This window comes from Phalacrocorax aristotelis, chromosome 3, assembly GCF_949628215.1.
Source record: "Phalacrocorax aristotelis chromosome 3, bGulAri2.1, whole genome shotgun sequence".
Classification (NCBI taxonomy): Eukaryota; Metazoa; Chordata; class Aves; order Suliformes; family Phalacrocoracidae; genus Phalacrocorax; species Phalacrocorax aristotelis.
Window position 1 is genome coordinate 126,453,209 of NC_134278.1, and position 18,149 is coordinate 126,471,357.

Sequence of the window (18,149 nt, forward strand, 5' to 3'; positions counted from 1 at the left end):
GGCTACTTTCATACCCGCACCTCACCCCAACTTACACATTTCCAATTACAAAGTTTAGTGTTGTTAAATTATGGTACTTCACGAAAAGAGTTCTTACCACCCCCAAATTTTGTACTACATGTACTCCAAACTGCAGACAAAACAGCCACCTGTGAAAGAAAACTGTATTCACTGAATTCAGAAACTAACGTGTGGCATACTAGAAATAAGAGGATCACAGTTTCAGTAGAACATAGGAATCGAGGTACTGCAACAACAACACTTTTTTTTTCAAGAACCAGAAAGAAAAGGAAACCAGTTGTCTCACTTTTATCATGCAGACCACTGCTGTAAACCTCTATGAATAAATGTCACAAAAGCCATTAATATGCCAACCCCTACATTAACTTTGGCACTACAAATACAAGTGTTTTGTGGGCCAGGAGGAATCAAAGATGAAGTGAGATAACTAACCTTTAACGTACTGCGATTGCCAAGCAGGCAGTCCCGTAGAACTGGTTCATATTTTTTTATGAAAGTATCCCAGTTATGGTCACTAACAGTAAAGCTACTTTCATAGCCTGAGGTGACAGAAGAACCAGCAGATGCGGCATCCGAGGAATCTGCAGAATATGAAAACGTTGCATCTGTATCTGAGAGAGAGACAGTCTCACAGTCCTGTAGTTTATCATTCGCTGTGGTCTCATTTTCATACACCAAATCCTCTCTGGACCAGGAGATACAATGCAAAGCTTGCAAGCGCTCGTGAGTCCGTGCTGTCTCCTCTGGCTTCTGCCCATTTCCTGCGGTGCTGGGATGCAGAACATACTCAGCTTCCTTGATGGCTGAGTTGCCTTCAGCATCGCTTACTCCAGAGGACAAGTTCAGGGAGAGCTGTATGAAGCTGAAACTTGAACTAAAGCTATCATGTGCACCAACAGCATGAGAACCGATATCTCTGTTTCGATATTCACAGTTGTTATTCACTTCTGCCTGATCCAAAGCGTACATGTTTTGAGGCTCGCTCACTATAGCGCCGTGGCTCTTCTGCCATGTACAGCATACAGCAGAAACACCTCCTTCGCTTGTTGCTGTAGCAGGGTAAACCGGTATCACTGTGTTTTCCAACTGTGGGCTCTTGCAACACGCAAGATCTTTGCAGCTCCCTGGCATATTTCCAGTAGCGGCCAACACTGTTATCCCATTAGCAGGAACTACAGCACTATTTGCAGCTGAACTACAGTGTGAGGATTCAAAGTTATTTTTGTACTCTCTGCATAGAGAGCAGTTCTCAAAGTCTCCACAATGCTGCCTCCCATGTTTGAGCTCTTCTGGGCTGAACGGCTTGCAGGCACGCGGGGACTGCAACTCTATCTGTCGCTGAGCTTCTGGCCTCATGTATCCAGGTCTTTTTGCCAGTTTCTTTTTATGAAGAGAGCTTGCCGGCGTTAACTGCTCCTCACCATCTGAGGGAGGGGGGATGGAGGGGGGAAAAAAGTCATTAAAGTGTTTCTGCAGTTTTCTAAGGCTTAACATATTGTAGCATCTGAAAATAACTGTTTCAGGAACCTCAAACAGCCCTTCGATTTCCATTTCGACAAAACAAAGACACTGACCATACTGCAGACAGAGAAGAGTTGTTAACCAGAGAACACTGTGTATTCATCCACTTTCTCAAGAGTTTGCGCCTGCTTTTAAGGAAACTCACTAACATAATCACATCCATCAGGACACAAACCTGGGTAAGGTGAACCACATTATCTTCCTATACGTAGCAAAGCTCTGCACTCCATCCTCAATTCACTAAGGAGCACGCTGAAGCACAGACCTTGTTTAAGTCTCTCTGATCCAGACTGATTTTCAGACTTAAAAGCACATCTAGGATAGGGCTGAATCTGCATCAAAAGGATGAGAACCATACTCACAAAGAAATTTGGTGCATAATCTGCTGTTGCTCATGTCCAGTTTCTTGTGTTCATATCCACGTTTTATTAATACGAGTCAGTGTTTCAGATTCTGCTTCCAGAGCAGATGCGACCCTGTAACACTCCATGGCTGCGTATCTGTCAGTCTAATGAGATATAAGTTTTCAGTTAGATTTACAGTACTACCCATTATCCAAAATGTGAAGTTAAAGGAAAAGTTTCGCATGTAGGACCATCAGTCCTAGAAAACTCATGTCACCATATACTTGCTAGCACTACTGTAGCATTAACATATTTAAGCAAGACCCTCTGCTCAATAGCTCAACTTCCCCACATATACCTTACTTAAATAGACCAAAAGATTAATTTGCTGCTTGCAGAGAGGAACAGAAAGAACCATGATAAAAAAGACATAAAGAACATTAAAAGTGGGAGATTAGAATGTGGTATCTTTGTTTTCTGTACATTCCTATAAAAAAAATATTAGGGGTAAAAGATTACATAGTGACTGCTTTCAGTTTCTTGTGGATTTACTGCTAGTCAAAAGGTATTACATTCTTCCATCCTGCACACAATCAATGGGAACAGAAGCTCTGTGCCACCATCCATTTTGTAACACAAAAACATGTTGACTGGGCCTATTTGCCAGAATCCCCCTTCCAAGGGATCTAGTGACTAGCTGAATTACGCTCTCGTTTAGCTGCCCTCTACTCACTGAGACAGAATCAACTGCCAGAATCTCAGGTGTTAGAAATATTCTTACCATGCACTCAGAGCTCTTCCAAAAACACAAGTTTCCAACAAAAATTTTCTTTACATGCAATATATTTAATATTCATCTCTAATCACAACCCTTTATCAACTCTAATAATCTAAACACCTCAACAACGCCCAGCACAGGTCTCATACACACCTCAGTACAGTGACATGCTACACAAAAATTTAAGCATTAGACCTGAAACTTCCCAGGAGACTTTTCCCAACTTTCACTACACTCTCTCCAAATAACCTTCAACAAAAGCAATTTATACATTTTCCACATACTAGAATAGTGGCACGTCTCACCACGGGACTGCAGTTAAGCTTCTATATTCTGCTTCCTATCACCATAAATTAGAATACCCCAGCTGTCTCTTACGTTCTCTTTTGTCAGAGGAAAAAGCATCAGAGAAACCAGAAATAAAAAAGGTCACCAAGTCCATCAGCCTGTCTACTACAAAGAGGCAGTGAAATGCTGTACTGGGAGTAATTTAATAGAATTCTTAACAAACAGGAACCGCTCTTGGAGTAAGGGAACAAAAATTGAACAAAATGTTCTCTAGAATTTAATTCTTTTAGTTTATACACAAAATAACAGCCTAAATTTGCCTTCAGCAGAAGAAATCAGTCATGCAGAAAAAAGTCATTCTAGGACTGGATATACTTTATCGCCATTTACAAAGGCTAGTCAGTCACAGGCCTTGTCTGCAAAATTGGAAAAGGTTCTTTGGTTTAATTAAAATCAGTTTAAAACTGATCTCACTAAATCACTGTGAATTTCTAAAGCAGACAGATAATTACAGCTTTTTAAACACCAAATTTAAACTAAGCTAACGCAAGCAAGGTTTAAATTGGCCAAAGCGTTAGATATTTGCACCAAGTGAACGGGTTGTAATTCTAAACATTACTGAAGCCAAAGTGGTACAATTCCAGTATCCTGAACTAGTCCACACAAACCCCACGCATCTCTGCACCCCTCCCCACATTTGCAGGTAACCCCCTAGTCAGGTTTACCATTCAGCTCCTTTATGGACTCCAGGTCTGCCTCCTGGCAAGTCCAGCAGCACAAGTCCCTCACCTGGCTACCAGAGCGGCACCACTGCGTGAATTATACTCAAGATTACAGTCCATGCCACGAGCCCTTCAGAGGATGCCACAAGGAGATGGCTGCAGGTCCTTAGCCCCAGTGTAGCTGCACCTGAGCACAAGGCAGAGGAGGAGTAGGACGGACACAGAGCTGGGACCAGCGCCTCAACATGAACACCCAAACCTTCCCCAAGGTCTAAAGGAGGGAGGAGGTGGCTGCAGCCTGACCCCCAGCTCCAGCTAGAGAGGAGCTCCAGTGCCCTCAGCCATCACGAAACCCAGGCAGGACACTACCACAGCTTTGGGTATACTGTCTGTTTGCAGTTTACCCTTCTGCCACGTGCCTTCTCTGAAGATTAGAATCATTTCAGCTGTTTATCATCACATATCTGAAATTTAGTTACAAAGACTATTTTTCTGCTTAACCTCCTGACCATAGCTTGCTTTGTCTGCCCATCAGATACAGAAACCACCCTGAACCAAGTCAGCTAGCTTGCTAAAAAAAGACAGGCATCAAATTTTTCTTTTAATTCTCCCAGTTTCAAGCACATCAAATAACTGATGGCAATTAACTACAAGAGTATCAAATTGGTACCTTGGAACACTGAAACAACTGAAGGTAATTAAAAAAACCCCTACACTATAGTGTGTCATGCATTGTATGAGACATGCACTTAGAAAAAGAGAAAAGTCACAGATGGAAGAAGGGCCTTTCAATTGTAATATTACAAATCAACATTTTAAAAAAAATATGTTACAATCCTAGAAGATGATGCAACGTATATTCTAATCATGAATCATTAAGGCTGGAAAAGATCTCTAGGATCATCAAGTCCAACTGTCAACCCAAAGCCATGCCCTGAAGTGCTGGGTCTACACATCTTTTAAATACCTCCATGGATGGCGACTCCCCCACCTCTCTGGGCAGCCTGTGCCAATGCCTGACCACTCATTCAGAAAAGGCATTTTTCCTAATATCCAACCTAAACCTCCCCTGATGCAGCCTGAGGCAATTTCCTCTCGTTCTGTCACTAGTAACCTGGGAGAAGAGACCAACCCCCACATCGCTACAACCTCCTTTCAGGCAGCTGCAGAGAGCAATAAGGTCTCCCCTCAGCCCCCTCTTCTCCAGGCTAAACCCCCCCAGCTCCCTCAGCCGCCCCCCAGCACACTTGTGCTCCAGACCCTGCCCCAGCCCCGCTGCCCTTCTCTGGACACGCTCCAGCCCCTCAAGGTCCTTCTTGTCCCGAGGGGCCCAAACCTGAGCCCAGCATTCGAGGTGGGGCCTCACCAGGGCGGAGTACAGGGGCCCCATCCCTGCCCGGCTCCTGCTGGCCACACCAGGGCTGACACAAGCCCGGGGGCTGGTGGCCTCCTTGGCCACCTGGGCACTGCTGGCTCATGGCCAGCCGGCTGTCAGCCAGCACCCCCAGGGCCTTCTCCGCCGGGCACTTCCCAGCCCCTCTGCCCCAAAACTATCAGCTCAGAGCCAGAGCATGGAGGGGTGGAAGCCTATTGCTCTAAAGCAAGGCATGACCAGCAATGCTGTTACCATGTCTTAGTTGCACCAGTAAGATGCAAGAGGGAGAGCTGAAGCCAAAGAACGTTTCCTGCTGATGGAAAGAGCCCATTCTCTGATGCTAAAGGACAGCCGAACAGTAATGTAATTTGTTTTAGATAATCAGTCTTTGTTTTCAGCCACAAAAGCGGCAGTTCAGTTTTTTTACCAAATGCTCTAGTAGCATCTGTGGAGGGACAGACATAACTACCTTACATTTTTGTAAGGTCCACTAGAATTTTACAAACCAGTACAGAAATTCTGAAGCGATTACTTCCCCGCCCCTGCTTTAAACACATCATGCAGAATGCTTGCAAGCTCAATAACTTCTCCCTGAAAGTAACTGAGAGATTATATACGCAGCTTTAAAGAGAGCTCAACCGTCCAAATACACCTAATGTTACACACAGTTGATATTAATCGAATAACAAATTCATCTTCGGAGCATTTGTGGCTGTTAACTATGGTGTGGAGGAAAAGATACTTGGTCATACTCAAAGCCAACTACCAAGGCACTGCTCGAAGCAATTTCTGTAGTGCTGCTTCTGTTAAGGAAGCCTTAAACACCTGCATTAAACTGTATGCAAACAAACTGAATGAGAGGAATATATTTTTACAAAAACATAGACACACACAAATGTTTAACATGTCAGTAACAAAAATGAACCTTTCTTGGTGAATAATCAATCTGACATAACCATAACCATTACTGTTCAGTTCCTACCTCACAAAAATATGTAAAATGTTGCAGGTTCTAAGTAGTTGTATTTTGACTCATTTTCTGAATTCCAAAGATACCACAATATACTCAAAATAAGACGGCACCGATCTCAGCACAGCCTATGTTAAAACAAACCAGCACCGCCTCTTTACACAAGCAAGCTTTCAAAGAAAGCTACTTTTGAATTAAGATTTTTATAACTCTTAATATGCAAAGGTCTCATTCAGCTTTTTCACCTTACACTTTATAAAATGCAAGATAAATCAAAGTATAGTCAATAAAAATAAGTATCTATAGAAGACAATCAATGGCTGAAGCTACATTATATTTTATACCACTTACAAATTATTTCCTCACCAAGGGTTCCTATGTTGCAGGCTGGGCTCAGTTATTCAACTGTTAAATTTCCGAGACATCGCAAAATATTCTCTGAAGTCATTAAATGCATGTTAGTTTCTATTCTTCATTTTTTAAAAAAAAAAAAACCCCACACTTCAGAGACATCTTGCCATGGTTTAACTCCAGCCAGCAACCAAGCTGCTCACTCACTGCCCCCTTGCTGGGATGGGGGAGAGAATCGGAAGGGTAATAGTGAGAACACTCATGGGTTGAGAAAAGGACAGTGTAACAGGGAAAGCAACAGCCGCGCGTGCAAGCAAAGCAAACCAAGGCATTCATTCACTCCCTCCCGTGGGCAGGCAGGAGCTCAGCCATCCCCAGGAAAGCAGGGCTCCATCACGCGTAACGGTTAGTTGGAAAGACAAATGCCATCACTCAATGCATGTGTCTCCCCCAGCTTTCCATGCTGAGCATAATGCTGTACGGTGTGGGACATCCCTGGGGTCAGCAGGGGTCAGCTGTCCCAGCTGTGCCCCCCCCAACCCCTTGTGCCCCCCAGCCACTCGCTGGTGGGGTTCTTATCTAAGTCCACAAGTTTTCTTACTTTGGCCCTTCCAATTCTCTCCCCCATCCCACTGGGGTGGGGGGAACGAGCGAGTGGCTGTGTGGTGCCTAGTTGCTGACTGGGGCTAAACCACTACAGCACCTTCAGCACAGTCAATAACAGAAGACACTTAATTTCCCCACAAATATCCAGCCCAATTTTTTTTAAACCTGTGAGTATAATTCTTTTTAACTTATAGTTAAATAATCAGGAATTATTTATCCATTTCCCAAAGAGGCAGGAGGACACACAAGTTGCAAGCCTACTGAGAACATCGACAATAGAGAACAAATGCTTATTTTGGGAATTTGTGGGGTTTTTTTAAGGTTTGTTCTTTATCTTCCTGGGGAAAAAAACTTTTCGTTCCTAGTCTCAGTGCAGAAGTCTGTAGAGGCAGTCCATGCAAATGTCTCAAGTGAAGAGAACACTCTGGTTCTTTCAGTCAAGATCTGAAAACAGCTTTAAATATTACACAGAAATAGGGGAGCAAGGATTCTGCATAGAAACTCTGACGTTTGGCTAGGCCCTAAGATAATTAGCAAACACTTAATGGGTTTGCAGTCGTATCCCATAAAAGTATTTCACCAAACATGCATGTAATTATGAAATTAGTACACAGCAGTCCTTTTCAAGAATGGTCTATTTAACACACCACACTTCTCTTTCATCACTCTGTCTCCGGAGTGACAGTGTGGATTCCCACTACTTCTGCTCAGTCAGATCATCTACGGCAAAACTCCAATATAAAACTCATCTGGGGGGGGAGGGGAGAGAGGAATTTAAAAAAAAAAAAAAAAGAAGAGTGAAGTGTGAGAGCACAGTGACAGCAGTCAATTTCTAATTCAAGCACAGTTTGAGCGCTCCAGCTTGGAGATTTGAATTTTTAATTTCACCAAGAGAGTGGGTTCCAAATTAAGCATCTGATGCACAGTCAGTCTGAAACCAGAATTGAGTTTACTGAAATAGAAAGTAATTTTCTCTTAACAGCTCAGTAGCGATCATATATAATGAAAATAAAACAATGTGGCAGTTCCTATATTGCCAAGGGTGAGGAGTCAGAATGCTTTTAGCTTTACAATTTAATATCAAAGTCCCAGGACAAATGCTCCTCCTTTGCCTGCTGAAGGAAGTTTACCTTACAGCCCCAGTCAGGCTGTCAGGACTCGATGTCAATGCTGTCTAGACAACAATGGAGCTCCAGGCATCAGGAAAGCTGAGCAACAGCTTCCCACAGAAAGCACAGCACCTCGGGATGCAGCTTAAATACAAGATACTGCAAAAGACAGGCATGGTGTTGTGGTTTAACCCAGCAGGCAGCTAAACACCACATAGCCATTTGCTCACTCCCCCCCAAGTAGGATGGGGGAGAGAATCGGGGCAGGGGGACGTAAAATGCATGCTTTGAGAAGGCAACTTTGAGAGGAAGACAGTTTAATAGGAGAGAAAAGGAAGGGAAAACAATAATGATTAAAAAATACCAAGCAAGTGATGCACAATGCAACTGCTCACCACCCGCCGGCCGATGCCCAGCCAGTTCCCGAGCAGTGGTCACTAGCTCCCCCCAGTTTATCCACTGAGCATGATGTTATATGGTGTGGAATATCCCTCTGGCCAGCGTGGGTCAGCTGTCCTGGCCGTGCCCCCCCCCAGCTTCTCGCTGGCAGGGCATGAGAAGCTGAGAAGTCCTTGACTAGTGTAAGCACTACTTAGCAACAACTAAAACATCAGTGTGTTATCACCATTATGCTCATCCTAAATCCAAAGCACAGCACTGTACCAGCTACTAGGAAGAAAATTAACTCTGTCCCAGCCAAAACCAGGACACACGTACACAAACTGCAGTTATGGCAATGCACGGGACACAGCACCCATCTGTAGCAAGGAGGCAGGCAAACGAGAAGCACTGGTCCCTCAACCCACTCCCCCAGAAAGAAAATTTCAGGGCTTTGCATGAATCCCTGCAACTCTTTATGCTCCCACAAAGTTTTTGTACTCTGGTATTCTCTGCTCTTTCAGCAGCCATTGTGCAGACTGTGCTTTTGCTGACTCTGGGTGGCGAGATGATTCTCAGCTGAACCTGTGAGGCACAGAGTGCAGCACTGCTCTCATCTCTTCAACAGCTACGCAGACAACTTCAGGTAATGAAAGTCCTTGCTAAAGGCCAGCAGATTACTCAGCATCACCAGTCTGTAGATGGTGAGGGGTCAACCTTCGTGCTCCAGCAAGCCGAGTGCAGTTCCCTTAGAGACCTACACTGGTAAGCATGAAAGATGCACATGATATCCTGTTTGAGATCTTCAGTGAGAATATGGCTCAGCCCTTACACAAGGCTGTAGACGGACACAACAGAAGTTGGAAGGTTGTTTTATTGAGCTTGGGAACACAGAAGTGAAGATATCAGCTATACCCTTTCCCTCTAGCATGGGGGAGAAAAGTAGATGGTTTAGGTGAAATTCTAAGATTATCTTATGAACAAAGTATGGAAGAAGTATTATAGCAGATATTGCTGAAATTGCAGCAGAATACTAGCCATGGGCATGAACATCTCTCTTCCAGAGGAAATCACAGCTCCTTCTAAATTAGGTGGGACAGAACTCACTCCACCTAGAGCAAGAAGATATCTATAAAAAAAAAAAACCACACATACACAAACACAAAAAAACCCACACAACGACGACGACAACAACAAGAAGTAACATTCCAGGAAAGAAAAGAAGAGAGTTTCCTCTCTGGAAGGTAACTGCATTGAATTACAGAATTTAGCAGATGTGCCAGCACAGATCAATGATGGCAACTGACACAGAAGATGAGAAGCCTCAAGGGCTGGAAAGCACTCAAAGGCAGCACCCACCAGTGCTAGAGAGCTAGCAGTTCATACCTCCACAAATAAGAGCCCTGGCATTAGAGGCCAAACTTGGTATTTTCTACCCACGTCATCAGGTATTGGAGGAACACTGCCTCCGTAACCAGGCTACCGGAGTGACAACTCACACAAGATCTGAGCGACTGCCTACTCGGCTCCAGGCAGGAGCCAAGAGTTACCCCATTCATCTCACACCATGACTGGAGACGAAAGGCTCAATGGGACCAAGGACTGCCTTCACGTAGATTCAAAAGCCATACCCACTAGAGGCAGATAAGGATCAGGGGATATAGTCAAGCAGCAGTTAGCCAGAACCCATGCTGAGGGAGGACATGATCAACACTGACAGATCTACTTTGACTGTCATTCACTCTTTTTTGTCTCCATCCCAACTCTGCTGATACCAACGTTGCACATGCTTTCCACTACCCCCATCAAGCCCTCACATCTTTTCCACCAACTTCTCTTCTTGGTCCCCAACTAGTTCTCACAAAGCAATTGCTCATTTCTCTTTGAGTAAGTGAAAAAGTTGAACCAGAAATCTTTCCAATTGCTGCCCTGGACCTTTGACCAAACTGCATGGGTCACACTTAACGCTACACAGTCCAGAGTGATAACCATCCACAAAGCTCCCAAACAATGTTCAAAGCCACACAGAGAGACCCTCTTCCCCAGTATCACCCCTCAATACCACCTCTTTCGTCCTTTTCGGTTTACCCTTCTTGTCATAACCCCAACCAGCACAAGCCTCCCCCAGACCCCTAGCAGCATTCTGCTCACAACAGCACACGTGTCTCAACTTACCTCCAAATATCCTCCTCGCATGAGCTTCCAGGGCCCCAGTTCCCCGTGCCCACAGACCACCCCATCCCTTCCCAGGTGGAGAGCCTTCCTGCTTCACAATCCTTGCCAGCAGGGCTACAGAAGTTTCTAGGCTTCTCCAGGTGCATTTAAAAGGAGCCCATCCCCATTTCAGCTGTATCCACTGATTTCATCACTTGACTCCAGGTGCTCAGCCTTTCAGCTACCAGGACTTCAGCCAGTTCTTAGGGCTCCTGTTACCTCTTTCGCAGCGCACACACACAGTTTGTTTGAGCATCTAAACCAAACCCTGCTCTAAAGGCACAGTGGCTCCTTTCATCCCCTTTGAGATCATCTCAGTGAAAGCACTCTTGTAAGAGCTTCTTTCCTGTGAACAGCAGTGATTTACAGTCACATCTAGGAAATCAAGACAATTACCTGCCACAATCTACTCTGACAGTCTCCCTGGGCTAACATATATTAGCTAATAATACAGGTTATGCTTATTAACATATGCCTATGATGCTCAACAAAAGCTCAACAGATTTTTGCCAGAGGTTTTTTAGCTTATTTCTGTCACACTCTATTTGTAATTCACTTAAGTATTCCTACCTAAGTACAAGGCCATAGGATCTGCCACCTTCCATTGAACCTTACATGTATGCTTTTATTACCCAAGTAAATTAAAGCACAGCATTAATCTTCAAAGAAATTGTACCCTTACGTGAGATAGCTTGCAAATGTTTCTTGAGTGACAAGGACCGTGTATGATACTGTAATGAAACAAAGTCCTAAGCAAAATACTTCAAGTAAAGAAAATAATGAGAAGTAAATGCAAAAATCACACTGATCTTTCAGAAATAGTCTCTGTATTAAAAGAAGATTGTCTTGAATAAGATAATGAAACAGTTTGTCAGGTCAACATATTCTGGATTCAGCTTAGCATTTTAAATTTATAAAACAGGTGCAGATTGTACCATATGGTGTTAAACTTGCATACCTGAGATCTGCTTCAGTAACACAAAGCTTGGCAGAGGAAAACTTTGAATGTCATTCAAATTGTTTTCCAGACTAAATAACTTTTTTTTATTATTTTTTACTTGCTTTAGAAAACCTGAATTCAGAATCCAGGATTAGCAGGGTCTGTGCAAGGTAGCTCAGATTTGCCTATCCCTTTCAGTTGTATGGGACAGGCCCCTGGGTTATATTAGCGTAGTAGCAGCAGGGGATTTCTTCTCCTGCTTCTTTCAGGTTTACACACAGTATTCCTGACAAATATTATTATTAAAAAGTAGCAGAGAGAACTGCTGTAGCTTCCTTCCAAGGAAAGCAATGTGTTTTCCAAGACATTTGGTCTCATCAGTCCTGAGGTACAGCAGTAATCTGATGTGTTAGTCTGTGGTTGAAGCAGCCCACGTGAGAAGCTACACAACTTACCCAAGTCGCAACACGCCCAAGACAAAACTAAGCACTTACATAGGAGTCCTGAAAGAGAGCTCAAAAAAGAAGTATTTTCACTATAAGAATACACCTAATGCGTTGTACTTTTAGAATCCTGTGTTCACCGAAAAGATTGGAGATTTAAAAAGCAGCATTTAGATAGAATCTTAATATTCTCAAAACTGTCAAACCTTAGAGTCATGGATCCCCCCCCAAGGTGGATCTTTCAGTAATGCTATTTCGTGTGGGATTCTGTGCAGTGAAGTTTCACTGGAAACTTCAGGTTTAACTTACATTTTCATGAGAAATTTGAAGCAAATACAAACATCATATTTAGATGACTCCTTAAATTATCTATGACTTCTGCCTGCCTATGTTTTTGTAGTCCAAATCTAAACAAGTCTATACTAATCTATAGATCTGATACAGGAAAGTATATTTATAAAATATCTGTATCAAGTAATTCCACTAGGACAGTCCACAGACAGAAGTTCACTGATGAACCCCTTTGATTTCCAAGTGAAACAGTGCTACCTTTAAACTGGATGCCTTTTAAATCCTCTACTGACTAGGGGGAAAGGAAAACTCACAGTATTTCGAAGGTACTTGCAAAAGTTTCACAACCTAAAAAGCATCCTCTCCCTCCAACCCTCAGTGAGCAGGAACATCTTGCACGAACAGCCTCACAAAACAAAGAGGTGCCAATAAAACTGTGAGAGATACTGAGAAGACACATGGATTTTCATTTCTGTACAATAAAAGTGTCATAGTGCTTTACGGAACAAAAACATATGAAATGTCTTAAACTTAAATTACCTTACAGTCTGAGTCATAAGCAAGGACTTCCATACCAGAGAAAGCCATGAAGACAGAACTAAGGACATCTTTAAGGTTAGAATGCCCTCTTTGGGTATAAAGATATATTTGCAGCAACAGTAAGTTTTAGCAAATGCAGTGTTATTTTATGCCATAGGAAGGAAAGTAAATCAAAGAATGCCAAGTGTGCTAGTCTAAAACTTTTAAAGATGTTATAAATGGCATCCCATTACCCTCTACTAGCAACAACGTTCCTAAGGTGCTACATACCGAGAGTGACGTTAGCAGCAATCTGCACACAGGGGTAGGACAAGAAAGAGATGGCCATAACTTAAAACAAGAGAGGCTCAGACTGGATACAAAGAAAAACTTTTTCATCCTGAGGGCAGCCAAGCAGTGAAGCAGGCGGCCCAGAGGCTGTGCAGTCCTTGGAGGTTTTCAAGGCCCAACATGATGAAGCCCTGAGCAACCTGGCCCAGCCTCAAAGTCAGCCCTACTTTGAGCAGGGAGCCGGCCCAGACTTCCTGAGCTGCCCTCCTACCCAAACTGTCCAATCATACCGCTAAGTTTTAAATACAGATCTCGGGATTTGGAGTATTCCACTAGTTATTGATACATACAACAGAAGTTCAAGAGTTTCATCTGTGCAGATGCACCCAACTTTGCAAGAAAGCAATTCATCCGATTTAACTCCACAAAGGAGTCACAAGGAAGTTAGTAAATAATAGATTCATCACATCCTGGAAGCTGGAAACAGCTCACTTTCTATGAATAAAATTAAGAATAAAGTTCGGTACTTGAAATAACTAGGTTCCCAACCAGCATTTAAGCATCCAGTATTCATGCACACAGAGAGAAATCACAAGCTTCAATGATGGTCGGTGCCTTAAGCAAGACAGACCCAGTAAGGCATAATAACAGAGGAACTCCTATTGTTCCACAGCAGCAGATCTTTAGTAGTTAGCCTGTGACTAAATGATGCTCATGAGAATCAATTAAACGACACTTTGATCTACTACAGTTACTTCACAAAATGCTTATTACTGAGGCTTTTTTATTCGCTGTACAAACATTAGAGAGAATTCTCTCAAGGCATTATTCAGTTTGCAGTATTAAAAAATATTTTGATACCTTTTCCTAGACTGCTTGTGAATTGGAGGACAAGATGAAGCCACCGGCTAGACTGTACCTTTCAAAAACTGGTGCCAAGGGCATTATGCACACTCACAAGAAAAAAAAAAAAGTCTAACATCAGCTCTGAACAGCTGCAACAAAACCTGCCTCTCGCACAAATTTCCTGGCAAAGGAAGGAGGAAGACCACCTCTGCCCAGGCAATACTGCCTCCACCTTACCCAGTCAATGAAGTCTAATTATAACATGGGCACAGAAAAAGGCAAACCTGAACACTCGCCATGCAGCTGTATCAGGCAGCCATAACCATGCCACAGACGTTTATGTTCTGTAGAATCATACAACATCCTGAGCTGGAAGTATGTAACTGAGTGCACACATACAGTTATTTCTATATCTCCTCTTATCTTTCTTGGTTTTATTTAGAATTTAAGGGATTTCTGGGGCTGGTCTTTTTCTTCTTCCACTGCTTTGCAACGTGGGTGTTTAAAATACATACACTGGCTGCTACACAGAATCCCTTAGAGTAGCCTTAAGCATTGCCTTTACCTGGTCTGTTCGGGTTTTTATTATTATTACTACTGTTATTATTCCCTACTTAGCTCCCTGCATTGTAATCTTCCTCGTAAAAACTTTTCTCATATATAATATCATGATTTTCAAGTCATTAGAGATCATTTTTAGACAGCTAACATGTAGAACAACTGCTCCTAAGAAGATACCTGGAAGACAAACAGCAGCCCTATGTACTTCTTTTATGGCTTGCACTGGACAGTCATACTGGTCTATCAATATTAAAGCCACAGCCACTCTGAACTTGCTATGGCCACACTTAACACCAAGGCTTCCAACTTAATGCCTAGGCAAAGCACACAGAATTCCACCACTAAGACCTGGCAGTGCAGAAAGTGGTAACGTAAGAAGTGTGTGTGTCTAGATCCCATAGAAAGGTTTGGGCCCCCATCAAGAAATCCAGTGCCACACCAAGCTCACCAGAAACACAGCAAAAGCGTTGCTACACACCATTATCACTACTTATAGCAAAGCTAAAGTATTTTTAAATTATGTTAATATGGAATGTGAATGGCACGAATATACACAGCCTGTTCAACACAGCAAAGTTGAAAAACCTTACCAGCCGTACTCTGAGGGATAAACTGAAGGCCCTGAAGAACAACAGGGCATGCCAGCAGATTTCACAAAGGGCAATCGGAAGTCCTACGGACTGTTCTTCCCAAAAAGTCACACAGGAAAAAAACCCAACAAATATACTTCTAAAAAACTAAGCATTGTAACTATACTCAAGGCAGGCAGAGAACACCTCCTCAGCTAACGTGAACCAGTTCCTAGCTTGGCCCTGGAGCAGATGATCCCACGGAAAATTCTGTCATTGCCCAAAGCTGGCACTGTAGCAGGAAAATTCCCAACCTGCTAAAAGAACAAATACCCTACTGCTCGTGCTCGCTGCATGCGAGGGATGAAGCGGGACCTGGTCTTTTCTTACCTTACAGCAACCAAAGACCACCTGAGAAGCAGGATTCTCCCCCCACCTTCGTTCTCACAGGGAGCAGCCAGCGAGCCCCAGTGCACTGCTCAGAGGGAACCATGAACTGGAGCAGCCCTTCTCACAGCCAAGTCTGTACAAGACCCCGGCAGACCACGAGCATGGGAACATTGCAGCAGCTGTCTCGCCACAACCACGTTCAGATTTCCCAGGGAAACAGGAAATGCAATACCTATTGATTATTAACTAGTTTGGCACAACGTAGCAAAACCACACAGAGGAACAGCTGCACTGGGCAGCCAGGCTCTTCTCATACAATTTCAACGTGAGGGTCTCAAGATTTTCACTGCTCTATGCAAATAAAAACATGCTGCTCTCCTGAGGGTTCTGGCAGGACGGCAGCAAAGCTTCAGCACGGTGCCCTGCCAAAACAGTGCTGCCCCTCTGCAGCAGCAGCATAGCCTGGGACCATCCACGGTGTCCGAGAGCACCTCATGCCCCTGAGACCCCATGCCACTACTCATGGGTACACATAGGCACCCATTCCTTGACGCTCCAGCTGGGAGCTCAGCAACCACAAAGACGTTAAAATCAAGGAAGTCTAGCTACAGCAATGCAAAAGGCCACCAAACTCAGGAGTTGTCTGTCCCGCTGTCCTAAGATTGGTATGCCTATTGCTCTTCAAGAAAAGAGCTGGGAACACAGAGCATCCACAGCTCGGCTCCCGCAGATCACAGCCTGAGGTATTAGTGCAAACGCTGACATGTTAATACACTGCTCTAGAAATGGCAACAGCCAAGCCCCAGCAAACAGCTGTGCTGCCCATTCCCCCCCATCACCTGGGTCTCCACGGGCCATTAGCAACAGGAAGCACCTGGACCTTCACCCAGCCCACAAAATTCAACCTTGTCCCTGCCTCAGTAACCAAAACCCTAACTGAGAAGGGAAAGCTCTTGTCCCCAAAGCTGTGCTCTCCAACAACAGGGGAAAAGAAGCCCTTCCTGACACCATCAGCTTAGCCCTTACAACAAAAAGTCAGGTATTTTATGGACCTGAGGCTGCCTGGATTTACCACACTGAATAGACTTGGTAATGCTCCTTCCTTGGAGCCTCAGGATGTTTCTCTGAAGTAAAACATCTGTGCGTGCGGGAAGGGGAACCACAGGAATTAGATAGCCGTAACAAGAGAAAAGCCTGCGGCTATAAGCATTTGGCCTTGCAAGTAGTATCCACCAGCACTGTTCCAGGTGCCTGTCTCTCTGCAGTAGCGATAATCCATAAAACCAAGCTGGTATGTCAGTGGAGAGGATACTTACCATCACATCATTAAAGATGGGAAACAAAATACTTTAAGTATCCCACTAAAACACCAAGGAAGCAGCTTACTATCAGGAAAAAAACATCCTTCCACTTCCCAAGCTTTCTGGAGACCTTATGTTTTTCCAAAAAACAAAACCAAAAGACCCTAAGAACGGGTTCCTACAATGTTGTTCAAAACATACTTTTCAGACCCAAAGGCCTGACAGCATATCTAAATTCTAAGTAGGGCCAGCTAGATGAGCTGAGCTAGGGACTACTCTGCTCACCCCATCAATCAGCAAAATTGTGAAGCCACTGTCAAACTTCATTACCTACAGGCACCTTGACATTGATACCAAATCCTGGTTCCTGCTTCTCCCACAGATACCCACCCTTTCATTCTTACTCAGTTCTACAATACTCATGGTCAACCTCTTGACTTTTCACTCCGCAGGTTGCCTCAGAGTTACTCTGCTAAGAGATTTTCTTCTGGAATGGTTTCCTGCCCCACTGACCTCTCAGCCCAGCAAAAGAAACCTTTCAACCAGAGCCCCCTAAACGCCTCCAACCAACCAACTCTTCGGCCATTGCAGAGAACAAGGAAAGTTCACACACATCCCGTTCGTTCTGCTCTTAGTTTCAAGCAGCCACTTCTTCCACACAGCTCTTTTCCAAGGAGATTTTTATCACCCAAGCATTAATACGCTGTGTTTAGCAAACTACTGTTACATTTGCAGTTCTGGTTCAGGTACTGTTTGATCCGATCTATAGATACAGGTAATGCACACACCTTTAAAGCAAAAGGAGCTAGCTAAGCACTATTAAGAAAATTCATTTTTCCACTTTCCATCCTTAATTCTGAGCACACAGCTGTTGACGTACTAAATATTTACTTTTCAAGGTAAAATTAAACATTTTTACACTTGTTACAAATAAACATACTGACAGAAGTCAAAAAGAGCATAGTAACTAGACAATTTGCTCAGGGTCACACAACTAGCACACCTATTTGTAAGGCAGCAAGAGAGGAAGGAAAGGGAGGAGGGGGTAGGAAAGAATAGAAAGTGCCACCGATCACACTCATTAGGCAGCAGGGTCCCAATCAGTAATTTATCGCACAGAGACAACAAGAGATGTATATGCTGGAAGGAAGCGTGGCTATAAGATGAAGGAGGGTCTGAAACAGATCCCGCAGCATTTTACAGTATGTACAAAGGGGTGGCAGAATCCAAATGCCGCATGCCCCAAAGGAATTGCACTGAACAAAGAAACCCCACTTGAGGCAAGCACATGATCTCACCGCTCTGTCTGCAGACTTCAGAT

The 18,149-nt window shown here is 43.7% G+C and overlaps 1 protein-coding gene across 6 annotated transcripts in view; it reads right to left on the reverse strand.

Moving 5' to 3' along the window:
• Positions 1-18,149, reverse strand: part of DISC1 (DISC1 scaffold protein) — a 216,067-nt gene that overhangs the window by 194,758 nt on the left and 3,160 nt on the right. For 5 of the 6 annotated variants that reach the window (XM_075089495.1, XM_075089494.1, XM_075089491.1 and 2 more), the window contains exons 2-3: positions 1,905-2,050; positions 454-1,445 (exon numbers count right to left, since the gene is read on the reverse strand). In XM_075089495.1, coding sequence (XP_074945596.1) covers positions 454-1,445; positions 1,905-1,938 — 1,026 coding nt within the window. In that variant the 5' untranslated portion in view covers positions 1,939-2,050. Of the gene's footprint in view, positions 1-453; positions 1,446-1,904; positions 2,051-15,527; positions 15,732-18,149 lie in introns of those variants that run through there. The other variant, XM_075089492.1, reaches the window with a different exon arrangement.